The following is a 12,779-nucleotide window of genomic DNA, read 5'->3' as shown; positions in this document are numbered from 1 at the left end:
TGACCTTGCCAGCTCTTTGTTGCTTGTTGCAATTATTTCGGTCTCACAAAGATGTTGCAGTTGGTTGCACCGAGATGGCTTGACCAATTCTCTATTGCCTTATTGCTTCACTTCGGTCTCACCGAGATGATGTGATCGGTGCCACCGAGTTGAGGTTTGCCCTAAGCCCTTGCACATCGGTCCCACCAAGATTCCTAAAGTTCATATTTTACACAGATCGGTGCCATCGAGTTTTCTGATCGTGGCCACCGAGATAGGTCAAAAGTGTGTAATGTTTGGATTTTGTGTGGAGGATATATATACCCCTCCCCCTTCTTCCTCACTGAGGAGAGACATCAGAACGTGCCTACACTTCCACCATTCATTTTTTGAGAGAGAACCACCTACTCATGTGTTGAGATCAAGAGATTCCAATGCTACCATTTGAACCTTGATTTCTAGACTTCCCAAGTTGCTATCCACTCAAATCCTTCTTCCACCATAGCCAAATCCGTGAGAGAGAGTTGAGTGTTGGTGAGACTATCATTTGAAGCACAAGAGCAAGGAGTTCATCATCAATACACCGTATATTACCTTTTGGAGAGTGGTGTCTCCTAGATTGGTTAGGTGTCGCTTGTGAGCCTCCGGCATGATGTGGAGTTGAACCAAGAAGTCTGTAAGGGCAAGGAGATCGCCTACTTCGTGAAGATCTACCCGAGTGAGGCAAGTCCTTCGTGGGCGATGGCCATGGTGGGATAGACAAGGTTGCTTCTTCATGGAACCTCCACAGGTGGAGCCCTCCGTGGACTCGCGCAGCTGTTACCCTTCATGAGTTGAAGTCTCCATCGACGTGGACGTACGATAGCACCACCTATCGGAGCCATGCCAAAAATCTTCGTGTTCTCCATTACGTTTGCCTTCTCCAACCCCTTCCCTTTACCTCCATATGCGATGTTTTAAATTCCACTGCTATACTCTTAGAATTGCATGTGTAGGTTGATTGCTTGACTTGTCATAATTGCTAAAATCTGCCTACAACTAAAATTGGGAAAAGGAAAGATTTTTATTTGGTCAAGTAGTCTAATCAACCCCCTCTAGACATACTTTCGACCCTACAAGTGGTATCAAAGCTTTGGTCTCCGTAAGCCTTGATTTCCAACATTTTGGTGATCATAGCCTTGGTTTCACAACATAGGAGAGTATGACGTCTAGTTAGGGTAACTATCACCGTAGATGTCCTTATTTTGATAGTACAGATTTTGCTAGTTGGCGAGGCGTAGGGAGCACAGTGGCTACGCGGGCGGCTAACGACGGCGATGGCAGAAGCGACTATGGCGGGAGAGGAAGCAGCAGCGCGTGGGGGAAGGAAGGAGTGAGGCCAAGGGAGGATAGGGTTTCGGGGGAGGCCGCAGGGGTTTGCTTGTAGGGGGTGGGGGGCTGGATGGCCTCCACGCCTCCAGGTGCGGCCATAGATGGTTGCCATGCCTCCCTGCCTCACTGTAGCGAGAGGTAGAAGGAGGCAGAGGTGGGAGTTGGGCTGGGGTGGAGTGGGCCGCATACTTTGCTAGCACAATAGGTCATTTCTCCCTTTTCTTTTTATTTCTGTTTCTATATATTCCTTTATTGTTTTGCAATTTTAATTTAATATTAAATGATTTTTGTTGCATGTGAAAACTAGCACATAAATACTAGGCCATATTTTGAGTTAGCACAAACAGTTACAGTTTATTTTGAAAATTCTAAATATTTATTTAAAATGAAATGTTTCAACTAAATGTTGCTGGCTCTGTTTTAAATAGGTTAAAGGCATTTAAGTACTTTAAAAATGTTGGTTTCTCCATGACAATTACTCGGTGATTATTTGCAATATTATGAATATTTTTGTTTGCATTTTTAAGATGTAAATTTTTGACTTGCAATTTAAATTGAATTTGGCTTTGATTCTGGAAAAGTGGCAATTAGCTTAGTAAGCATGGTGACATGGTATCATTAGGGTGAGGTTGCTGTAGCATGACACTGGGGTGTTACATTAGCCTTATTTTCAATACACAGTAAGCAGGTGGCAAACAAATAACTAATTACAGCAATAAGAGATTGGCATCTAGTTCGATCAGATAATTCTTCCCTGGGCTGTGTTTGTTTGGGGTTAAGAGCTGGGTTATGGAGGTTTATGTTAACCTGACCAAAGTCTTTCAGTCCTCTTAACACAGGACTAAATCGGCTCACCATAATTAACTCTTCGAGAAAAGTATTCCCCGGACCCTTGAACTATCAAACAGAAAAGACTGCAGCTCCTTTGTCCTAAGGAAAAACAGACCTTCCAAAATCCTTATCCAGATAATTTTTACTCTCTCCGTTCCAAAATAAGTGTTATACTAACTTTAATACAAAGTTGTATTAAGTTTGAGACACTTATTTTGGAATGGAGTGCTTTGGGATTGTCACGTATATGCCAGACATGGGATTGACAGAGGCATCCCTGCCCAGCCAGAGAGAGGATACCTCCATTGAACATTATATAAGCAAAAAGGAGAAAAAATGGAACCAAATGCGACTAACTAACTGATGTATAGATTGCAAAAATGTTCTATGTATGCATGCATTACAATCAGAGGCGCTCACAAGGAAAACAAACATGACCAACTAATTGATTATTAGGATTAAAAATGAGATAAAAGGAATGCACTATGTACTTCAACTAAAATAAGAAAAATGACTAGACATCCAGAGGCCCCATCGCCCTGATGCCTATGTTTCTAATATCTAGTTTAATGCTTTATCTGGCCACTGAATCAGTATCAGTAACCTAGAAGACATCATTTTCCATAGTAATTCATATTACAGAACTCATTTTTCTGTAATGTGAATATGAAAAGGAACCTAAATCATTGTCAGAGATACTGCATACTTCCAAATTGCATCTCATTTGGATCATAAACACTCAATTATTCAAACCTAGAAGGATAAAACACCTATCAAGTATCAACCAACCAATACCACTAGGATCAAAACAAACTATACACCGAGGATAGAGCACCTATCAAGTATCAATTGACATCCAATATCACTAGTATAAAAAAATTATACACAGCAAGCAGAACAAACCTAACATAATGATGGTGATTGATCCAGGCAACACACTCCCTTCGACAATCCCCAGGATTTGCTTCCACCCACGGGGAAGCGAGTCACCCAACATGGCAGCATCGACAAACTTCCTCCGCTGCCTCTAAATCCCCCACTGCACCTCCAATGCAAACGCGTTCATGAATCCAGCAGCTCGGATTCCAGAGTATCATGTCTACTTGTCTAGTGGGCAAAGTTTCCACTGTTGACCTGATTAGTAGGTTCAACAATAGCTTCCATACAAGAACAAGGGATGTTTCTACGAAGTAAAAATGGGAAAGGAGGAAAACTGAACTTACTTTCTACCTGTACAAGATTAGAAACTGAAAACAGTTGAAGGGACAGCAATAAACCTTTTTCAAATAAAGACGAGCAGGCTCTAAATTAGTTAGCAACAAGAAATCATATAACTGAAGAATAATGCGATGTTTCTCAGAAATAAACATCCTTCACATCAACTCAACGTTTAACACAGATGAAGTTGTGGTTCCTACAGATAAGCATGGAATGATAAAACATTAACTAAAATGATTAGGCTACATCCGCCCCATAGCCGACTTTACAGCATCCACGATTCTGAAGTAATGGTAGAACAAAGCAGATTGCTCGCCCTCCAAGCCATCACGATGGTGCCTGTTGCTGCCGGCAAGGTTGTTACATGGGCTGCCCCCAATCACCAAGTCAAAGCCGCCAAATCTTCTAACAAACGTTGCAATTCTATCGTCAGTAAGAGATTTTACATCAGCAATCTCAATTAATGTGCCAGTTTGAGTCTGATCCCACCAACCCCTCAAAATCCTCCTATTAACTTCGCCTATCTCAACAGAAACTACTGTCTTCATGTGGATCCCAAGCCTGTGCAGTGCTACCTCTCCTCCTCCAATACCAGTGAATAAAGATAGCACATTAACACCATTGGGATACATGTCCTTCAGCACTGACAGGTGATAAGCAACGGTATCTACTTGGAACGAATTGCCAAGAGATTTGAACCTCTCTGTTTTGCCAACTCCCCTTGTGTGGTCCCTTGGAAAACCAAGCAGGTATTCTACCTCATCCGGTTCCAAATGAGCAACTTTGTTCTTCCCAACCCAGACAAGATTCCATTTTCTGCACTCATCCATGACATACTTTTGAACACTTTTAGGTGGTGGATTGCCTGAGCTTGCAAGAGCACATTGGATTCTTTCTGTCAATTTCGCACTTGACATGCTTGTCTGCAAACAATTGAGTTGCCTTCTCGGATCCCAAGAAGGCCACCACTTCTTGTAATGAGGAAAAGCCTCAAATATAGTCTTTGGAGGGAGAGGCAGGAGAGGAAATCTGTTCTCAATTGGCAAATTATGGATATAGCCTCTTTTTCTAGCAGCTGCACACAAGTGCTTAGAATCCACAAACTCTGGCTCAATGTCATACAGGAATCTTGAAATTGTCGCCCATACACCTTTTGGAGCTAGTGCCACATTTTCATAGTAGAAGAAAGGTGGCCCGATAGCTTGTTGAGGAAGCCGTCTGGTCACTGATCGTAGCCTATCATTAGGCAGGTTAAATCCAATCATTGGATTTGGGAGAGGCATTGGTTCTTCATGGCTACCATCCAAGGGCCGTCGATTTCCTTGTGCTGCACCTCCATACCGCTTCCGCCTTTTCTTGCTCCCTTCCATCAATCTTGCTCTCTTTCTCCCTCCCAAAGAATCAAAGCAGCTACCAGTAACCTGCCAAATTATACACAAATTCCAACATCCTTGCATCAAACCAAAAGAGAGAAACCACTTTTTTATTCAAATATACAGTCAAACCACAAGGTACCTCATAGTCAGACAAGTTCCCATAATGACAATCTCCTGCAGCCTGTGATGCATAGACTGAATCAACTAATACAGTGAGAGCGGCATCCACACCTAGGAAATTTCAAACATAAATATACAGCATAAGGTGCCTTCTCCATGAAAGCATGACTGTCAGGTAACAACTTCAAAAAAGAGGCATACCACATCTGGTAATAGCCATATTTGCTTCATCTTCAGGAAAGCCCATGTCTACTAAGGACTTGATCTTGTTGTCCTTCTCTGACATCTCTCTTAGGAAATCCTGCACAGAGGCAAAGCAAAAATAGAAATTAGAAAATAATTTATATATCTCACTTCCTTTTCAATGCCAACTAAGTGACCAATGATAGGGAAATACAAGTGCACAACAACATCTACAAGGGCACAGAAAAGGAGGGCTACAGCTAATCAATGATCAGGAAATATGTAACACATTTCTTTGGAAAGCTCCTACTAAGACTAGAAATTCCCCGATAAAAGCTAAAGAGGAAAAAGAAAGAATATGGTAGAGAAATTTGACATGGCGCTCACTAAACCTCCACAATATCTAACAAGTCACCCAAGAAACAAGAGAAAAGAAAATGAACAAGAATCAATGAGATCGTTTAGGAACCCAACTTGTTATTCTCTGGTGCTGTTTGAGAATGATCCAAACACAAAAGTTAATGTATGCATGAACACGAAAGCTGGTGGAATAGACATCAAACACTCCATATTCTTTCCCTACTTGTTATAAATCATTACATATAACCAGGTCTTCTGAAAACATATATATCTAGCCATGAATAGCATTGAACTATACAATATTATCTTCACTCATTTTATTTGCATAACTTGTAGCATGATCTATGATTTATACACACTAATATGAAATTTTGTAGCATAAATGGCCGTAACACCCTTTTTGCCCTCATCCCTAAGCGCCATGCTAAAAGCCGTACAGTTCAAGATGCGCTGACCGGGAATTGCTGGGTGCAAGACATACAGGGCACTCTCTTGGTGTTGTCCTGCCTGAATATTTGGATATATGGGACCTTGTGTCCAAGTGTGGAGCTCCAGAATGATATAGAAGATGAGCATGCTTGGAGATTTGCTGGGGATGGGCAGTACTCGGCAAAAAAGCTTATGAAGCTTTATTTATTGTTTCAGCTGGTCTGGAACTTTGGAGGTCGATTTGGAAGTCATGGAGCCCTAAGAAATGCCTATGGTTGGTTGCCCATAATAGATGCTGGATGGCTGGCCGCCTTTCTCGGAGGGGTTTGCCACATCCAGAATGCTGCCTGTTATATGATCATGAAGAGGAAACAATAGATCACATCCTTGCCTCTTGTGTCTTTGCAAGAGAGACCCGGTCACTCTTGTTTAGACATCTAGGTCTCCCTGACTTCGCTCCCCAATCACCATCTGAGCTTTTCTTTGATTGGTGGCTCAGAACCATCTCTATGGTGCCATGTTCGATGAAGGCTGTTTGAACTCCTTGATCAATCTCTGTGCTTAGATGATTTCGAAGCATCCAAATGATTGTGTCTTCCACGGGAGTTCGCGTAGTGTCCAAAGGGTGCTGCTGGCTGTTAAAGATGAGCCGCAACTTTGGTCCATGGCCGAGGCAAAAGGCTTGGCCGGGCTGGCCATGGAACAGCCTTAGTTTGGTCATGCTTGAGTGTTGGCCATGGTTTTTTTTTTTTTGCTTGTGTGCGTCTGTTTTATAGCTGTTTTAGTGGGTGTGTGGGTGTCTTTGTACTCTATGTACACTTATTCTTCTTAATGCAATGATGCACAGCTCCTGCGTATTCAAGAAAAGAAATGTTTCGTTATGGGATTTGCTGGGGATGGGCAGTACTCGGCAAAAAAGCTTATGAAGCTTTATTTATTGCTTCAGCTGGTCTGGAACTTTGGAGGTTGATTTGGAAGTCATGGAGCCCTAAGAAATGCCTATGGTTGGTTGCCCATAATAGATGCTGGATGGCTGGCCGCCTTTCTCGGAGAGGTTTGCCACATCCAGAATGCTGCCTGTTATATGATCAGGAAGAGGAAACAATACATCACATCCTTGCCTCTTGTGTCTTTGCAAGAGAGACCTGGCCACTCTTGTTTAGGCATTCTTAATGCAATGATGCACAGCTCCTGCGTATTCTTCTTAGTTGAAATTCCTAGTGGCAAAACAGAGCAGTGGGACATAACCAATGGCATAAATAATAAAAAACCCTTCTAAATTAGTGACTCTCTATATGTTTCTGGAAGAACATCTATGGATCGAATCCCTCCTATTTCTCAGCATCTATGGATCGAATCCCTCCTATTTCTCAGCTCTAACAGGTAGGTGTTGCTCTTCTGAGGTTGGCCTTAGAGGGAAGTTTGATGCAACTAGTCTGGTACCTGAAGTTCTCTCAGGTGATATGATTTTGTGTAAGTGAAAGTCAAAAGAAGAATCTCGAACTATGTCATTTAAGTTTTAAGGCCTTATCATCCTACCTGCACACTAAGTTTCCAACCCCACTTTGATTCTACTGAGACAAGATGATAGGCCACATCACTAACTCTACTAGCAGTGCAAGATAGATTTATTTAGGTCCAGCTATATTCTTGCTTCTTTCTTTAGTATTCAGCATTTAGCTTGTGCTACTTCCAAACCCTTCTGAGCTCAGTTAGATTATACCTATATCTTAGACTATATAAAAATCCAAGAGCATATTTGTCATGTAAATTTGCATCTCTGAAGGTTAAAGCACATGTATGGGCAATATATTCTCTTGGATATGATCATATGAAACTCTTGCATAGCACCCATTAAGAAGAGAAATCATAATAGAGCTGCTCAACACATACATATGGCAAAGATTTCACATCATCACATGTATCAGCATACATATGATCAAAGATTTCTCAGTTACCGAACTAATGATAGAGAATCAACTACCTCATCACCAGAACTATCAGGGTTGGGCTCTCTCCCATCAGCATCATCGTCTCCATCCCAGTTTTCAAAATCAAAATCATCATCATCTTCAACACTCTGGGGGAAGCAACCAGAAGTAGAGCAATTACCCGCTGCAGCATCATCACCCAGTGTCTGCAGTTCACATAACCAATTGTAACATATAATTCTTGCCACCGTGCAGCAAAAGCATCATAGGATAAACTAAGTAGCAGAATCATATGGACAAATACCTTATATGTGAGAAGTAGTTCCAGCAATGCATTTGCATCACTGTGCCCTGAAAGCAAAAACCTGGTTAAAACAGGAGGGCAAAGGCACAAAAAGACAATGAAATGAAATTGATTAATTTCAGTATTACCAATCTCCTTAATTCCCTTCAAGACCATCTCTTTCGGGAAACCCATTAACACATATCCCTCGACTAACGAAGTGGGTGGTGCTTCCTCGTTGGCCCACCCATTAGAATCCTTTAGACAGTTGCATGAACAAATATCACACTATGATCATAATAAAAAATCCTAGCTAGCTCTTGTTCAAAAAGACATAATTTTCTATCAAGCACTATCTGCCGTACCAGCGTGGAAGGACCAGCGGCATCCAAGTTCCTGAAGGCCGGAGCCGATGAGGGTTCAGCCTCACCATCACTTTCCCACTCAAACTTATCACTATCATCGTTATCGCTAGTCCAGTCCTGTGACATGTCACATGAATTATCAATACTGAAAAAAAAACTACCAGCAAAGCAATTATAAAGAGTAAAATAATACAATTGAGGAATTTACTGTGCCACAAGCCCAAAACAGCAAGATATCAAAATTGAAATCTCTATCGAAATCAGCGCAACCAAATTCAATTCTAGAGTCTAAAAGGCTAGATCACACCAAAAAGGAATAAAATACCATTTGTTTATTATTGAACACACCCCCCTCAACCTCCGTCCTCCGGTCACAGCAAGACATCAAGCTAATGCCAGAAGAGTATACATCAGTACAATTAGAAACATCGGTTATGGGGATGCCTAACAAACTTAAGAGTGAACATTCAGAGGTCTGGAAGAAAATTTCTCTGGGAACTAGAACACATTATGAATAAGAGGGCATTTATGGGACGACACTGACCAGATTGGTAAATCTGAAAAGGTGATCAGATTAAACAGGTTTGCCCATTTTGTCATCTGGAATAAGATTAACCAAAAAAGACACTACTGTAGTACAGCTTGGCGGTGCATGCATCAAACTGATAAACAAAGATACTTTGCGGTCCAAATTAACTGCTCAAATGCATGAGATGAAGTGCCAGAGAAGTAAGAATTTTGGACCATATGGGTGGACCAGTGTGAGGGCAGGCCTGGCGCAGTGGTGAAGTCCTCCCCACTTGTGCCAAGAGGTCCTGGGTTCGAACCAGCCTCTCTGCATTGCACTTTGCAGGGGTAAGACTAGGTTCCTATAATCCCTCCCCAGACCCCACCTTGTGTGGGAGCTTCTATGCACTGGGTCTGTCCTTTTTATGGGTGGACCAGTGTAACACAAACTAAAACCGTATAGTTCCTTATGCTATATGCCTGAATTCTGATCACAAGAGTGTCAACATGTCGTCATGAACGACATATGAAACAAGATCAGGCACGACTGAAAATGAAGGCAAAATCAGCACAGCCCCATTCAACTCTACGGTCCAGAATGCATCAAGTATAAGATTAAAAAAAGGATTGAATGGACCATAAAGAAAAGATACACATGAGAGTGTCCTATGAAGAAGGCATTCAGTTTGTGCTGCGCACAATCAATATTCAATCTTTCAGTTGTGAATTCACCAGAGGCTGGGGGTTTATCCTCCTCCCGGAAAAAGAAAAAAATGGTGTTGTGAATTCACCTATACAGATCAATATTTTGACAAGTATTGCAGCAGAGTATTTGGCGTAATCCATTCATGACCTATGTGCCGAAATGCAGACAAGGACCAGTGAGCTGATCACATAGTACAAGAAACAGACTGAGGAGCTAACGAGACGATGGAACATGAAATCCGGTGAGTGCTATATTCTGAAATCAGCACAGGCCGAGGCCGATCCAATTCTAGGGTCTGGGACACACTGAATCCCCTGTTAGGTGTGACAACGGAGGAACGGGGGCATATTTTTCGATCGAATAAACCAAAATAACCTCGCGTGCGAACCAAATCGTCTACGGAGAGATACATCACCAATAAATAAAAACGCGAGATCTTCCCGACATCTGGGGAGTTAGTTTGATTCGATTTGCGCCGCAGAGAAGGGAAAGGATATCCCTTTCCGAGTGTTTCGAGTCAATCGAAATTGGATGTGGTGCGCAAGAAGTCCTAGGTAGAAATCCTATGAAATGCAATCCTCACATAAAGATTACTAAGCATTCCATTTCTCAATCGAAAATCCATTGGATCATAGGGCCCAGAGACCGCCGTAACAGAGGAAGGGGAGGAGAACCTACCACCATTGTTGATCTGAGTAGACGCGCCGCCTCTGACCCTCTCTTTCTCTCTCTCTCTCTCTGCGGTAAAGAGGGCGAGGGGGAGCACGAGGAAGAACGGAGGTTGAGCCACGGAGGAGAGGGCGACGGCCAAGGAGCAGGCAAGCACACGAGGAAGGGCGGAGGCGGAGCCGCGGAGGAGACCGCAACGGCGACGGCGACGGCGGAGGAGGAGGCGAGCACTGGAGAGGGCGGAGGCAGATGAGGAGGAGAGGGCAACGGTGACGGCGACGGAGAGTGGGAGACGACAGCGGCGCGGCCTGCTCTGCCCCTCTGCTTTAGACGAGGGGAGGAAGAGGCGAGGCTGCGCTGCACAAATGTGCTGCCCTTTGTGCGGCGTGCTATGCACACGGATGCTTCTTCGGTTTTCTTGGCGAGAGAATGAAGACGGGCGCTCGCCGTGGTTCTCTCTTGATGTGTCCCTGCACACACACGGCTGGTTACACAGTTTGTGTGCGCAGCGCACATCTCAATGCATGAAGAAGGAGAGAGAAAAAGCATCTCACATTGATTATAATAATAAAGGGCATCTTCAAGCGTATCAATGTATGGTTGAATGTTTAAAGGGCATCTTTAAGCGTATCAATGTATGGTCCAATGTTTAGGTGACAGTGATATTCACAGTCTATCAGAATTCAAGTCATAAACTTAATCGGTGCTTGTATTTTTCTTTTCAGCCATTTCAGGATGTGTGTTTAGTAGGAGAGGAGACATTTTCATCGACTACGGGGATCTTTCGGAGGTGATCAAGGGAGTAAGGTGTGCATGCATGCGGTCATAGGGACGAGTGTATGTGTGTATGTATCACTGTATGTGTCGATACTGCATTTAAAAAGAAATCAGCCTCCAAAATGTATTCTATTTGTCAGTTGTCACGGACCAATCTTGAACAGTTCGTGGACACTAATGCGGCAGTGGTCATTCAACATGCGTGCATATATTTCAAAGCAAAACTAAACAAAATATAGGAACTTCATACAAATCGGATGGTATTCATTTAAACCGAACCAAATTTATTATATCTTTGAAATATTTCAACTAAATAGACTTAAATTATACTTTTAAACCTAATATAAATGATCGTCGGCCGTTGTAGAATGTTTCCAATAGAAATGGTTTGCTTTTGTGCATCAAAACCAAAAATTAATCTCACAGATACATATAATTCAGAAGAGTGTGTTTCACCTCCTATCTTCCCCTTGTCCGGCAAGCTCGACAGTCATGAGCCCCAAAAAGTGCTGGAATTTAGTCTATTTTGGGCAGCCCAATAACTATTTCAGAAATTCCTAATAAATCCTAGAGGCTCATTTAGCCCATTTGTGCAAGGCAAGGGATACTACTAAAGTTTAGTCCCACATTGCTAGTTTAGTGGGAGTTGGACCTCCTTATAAGGGAGGTTCTTTCCCCACTTGTACGAGCATGAGAACAAGATGAATATCCACGCGCGCTCCTCCTCCGCCGCCCGCCTCGCCGCACCTCGCCGCGCCGCGGGAATGAGCCGAGCTGATATGTAAATTTTTGCCACGCACTACGGGTATACGAAAGGTCACACGGAAGCTGAAAAGATTTTTGTGAAAGTGGAGTTCGAATGCGAACGGTGCAGCCCTTCGGCTGCTGGCTGTTCGCTTCGTCTCTGTCTCTTCGTTTCGCCTCCCGTCGTTGCCCTCTCGCCTCCTTCTCTTGCATCTATAAAAGGGAGGTCGCTCCTCCCAGAGAGACGCACCAGAACCTCTTCCTCCTCTCGCCACAAGTTCCTGAGCACTGCGCTGCTGCTATGATCTTCCCCATTCCGGCTTGTGGCGTGCACCGCAGGTCGGGACAGTAGGCCTCCAAAACCGCACCTTTTGAGTCATGTACGGGAGAAGGGTGATAAGGTTTTTGGGGAGCGCTCGGTGCGACTACTGGCTGCTTCATCACGGACGATCCGGTCGCCGACGACTACTTCCCCGACGACGACTTCTTCCTCGACGTCCACGATCTCCTCGACGACATGGCAGGCGAGGACACCGACCCCAAGTTCAGCACTTCCACTGTTGTTGTCCCATACGTGTTCTTTCTCTTTCTGATAGATGTCATGACACAGTTCTTTGCTCTACTTTCCGTCCTACATGTGTTAGGTTCTACTTCATATATGCAACTTCATCTAGTGTATGTTCTAGATGTGTTTAGTTCAAGTTCATATATGCAGATGCTCTTTACCTTCTCTCTGTCCGAACGCATGACTTGTTTTATCTCTACTATATTAGTCATGCTTTATCTAGTATTTCTGTTAATAAAATCATTAGGTAAATTGCTCATATTTCCAACAATCCAAAAACCTTATTATAGGCAATTTACTCCGAGTGGTTTTGTTGCTTCCATGAGACCTCCTATGTTTGAGGGTATCCACTATAAGAGGTGACG

General features: G+C 43.2%; 1 protein-coding gene across 2 annotated transcripts; it reads right to left on the bottom strand.

Annotated features, from left to right (window-relative positions):
- Positions 1-3,533: 3,533 nt before the first annotated feature.
- Positions 3,534-10,750, bottom strand: LOC123103996 (DNA (cytosine-5)-methyltransferase DRM2). 2 transcript variants are annotated; one of them, XM_044525706.1, is made up of 9 exons: positions 10,338-10,750; positions 8,772-8,835; positions 8,447-8,563; positions 8,231-8,339; positions 8,103-8,149; positions 7,852-8,004; positions 5,097-5,196; positions 4,915-5,006; positions 3,534-4,820 (listed from the first exon to the last, which is right to left on the bottom strand). In XM_044525706.1, exons 2-9 carry the CDS (start codon positions 8,829-8,831, stop codon positions 3,642-3,644), a joined length of 1,857 nt encoding a protein of 618 aa, XP_044381641.1. In that variant the 5' UTR covers positions 8,832-8,835; positions 10,338-10,750; the 3' UTR covers positions 3,534-3,641. The 2 variants fall into 2 exon arrangements, with proteins under 2 accessions (XP_044381641.1, XP_044381642.1); XM_044525707.1 differs by lacking the exon at positions 8,772-8,835.
- Between the last annotated feature and the right edge of the window lie 2,029 nt (positions 10,751-12,779).

This window comes from Triticum aestivum, chromosome 5A (assembly GCF_018294505.1).
Source record: "Triticum aestivum cultivar Chinese Spring chromosome 5A, IWGSC CS RefSeq v2.1, whole genome shotgun sequence".
Classification (NCBI taxonomy): domain Eukaryota; kingdom Viridiplantae; phylum Streptophyta; class Magnoliopsida; order Poales; family Poaceae; genus Triticum; species Triticum aestivum.
This window is presented reverse-complemented; position numbering and strand designations above follow the sequence as displayed.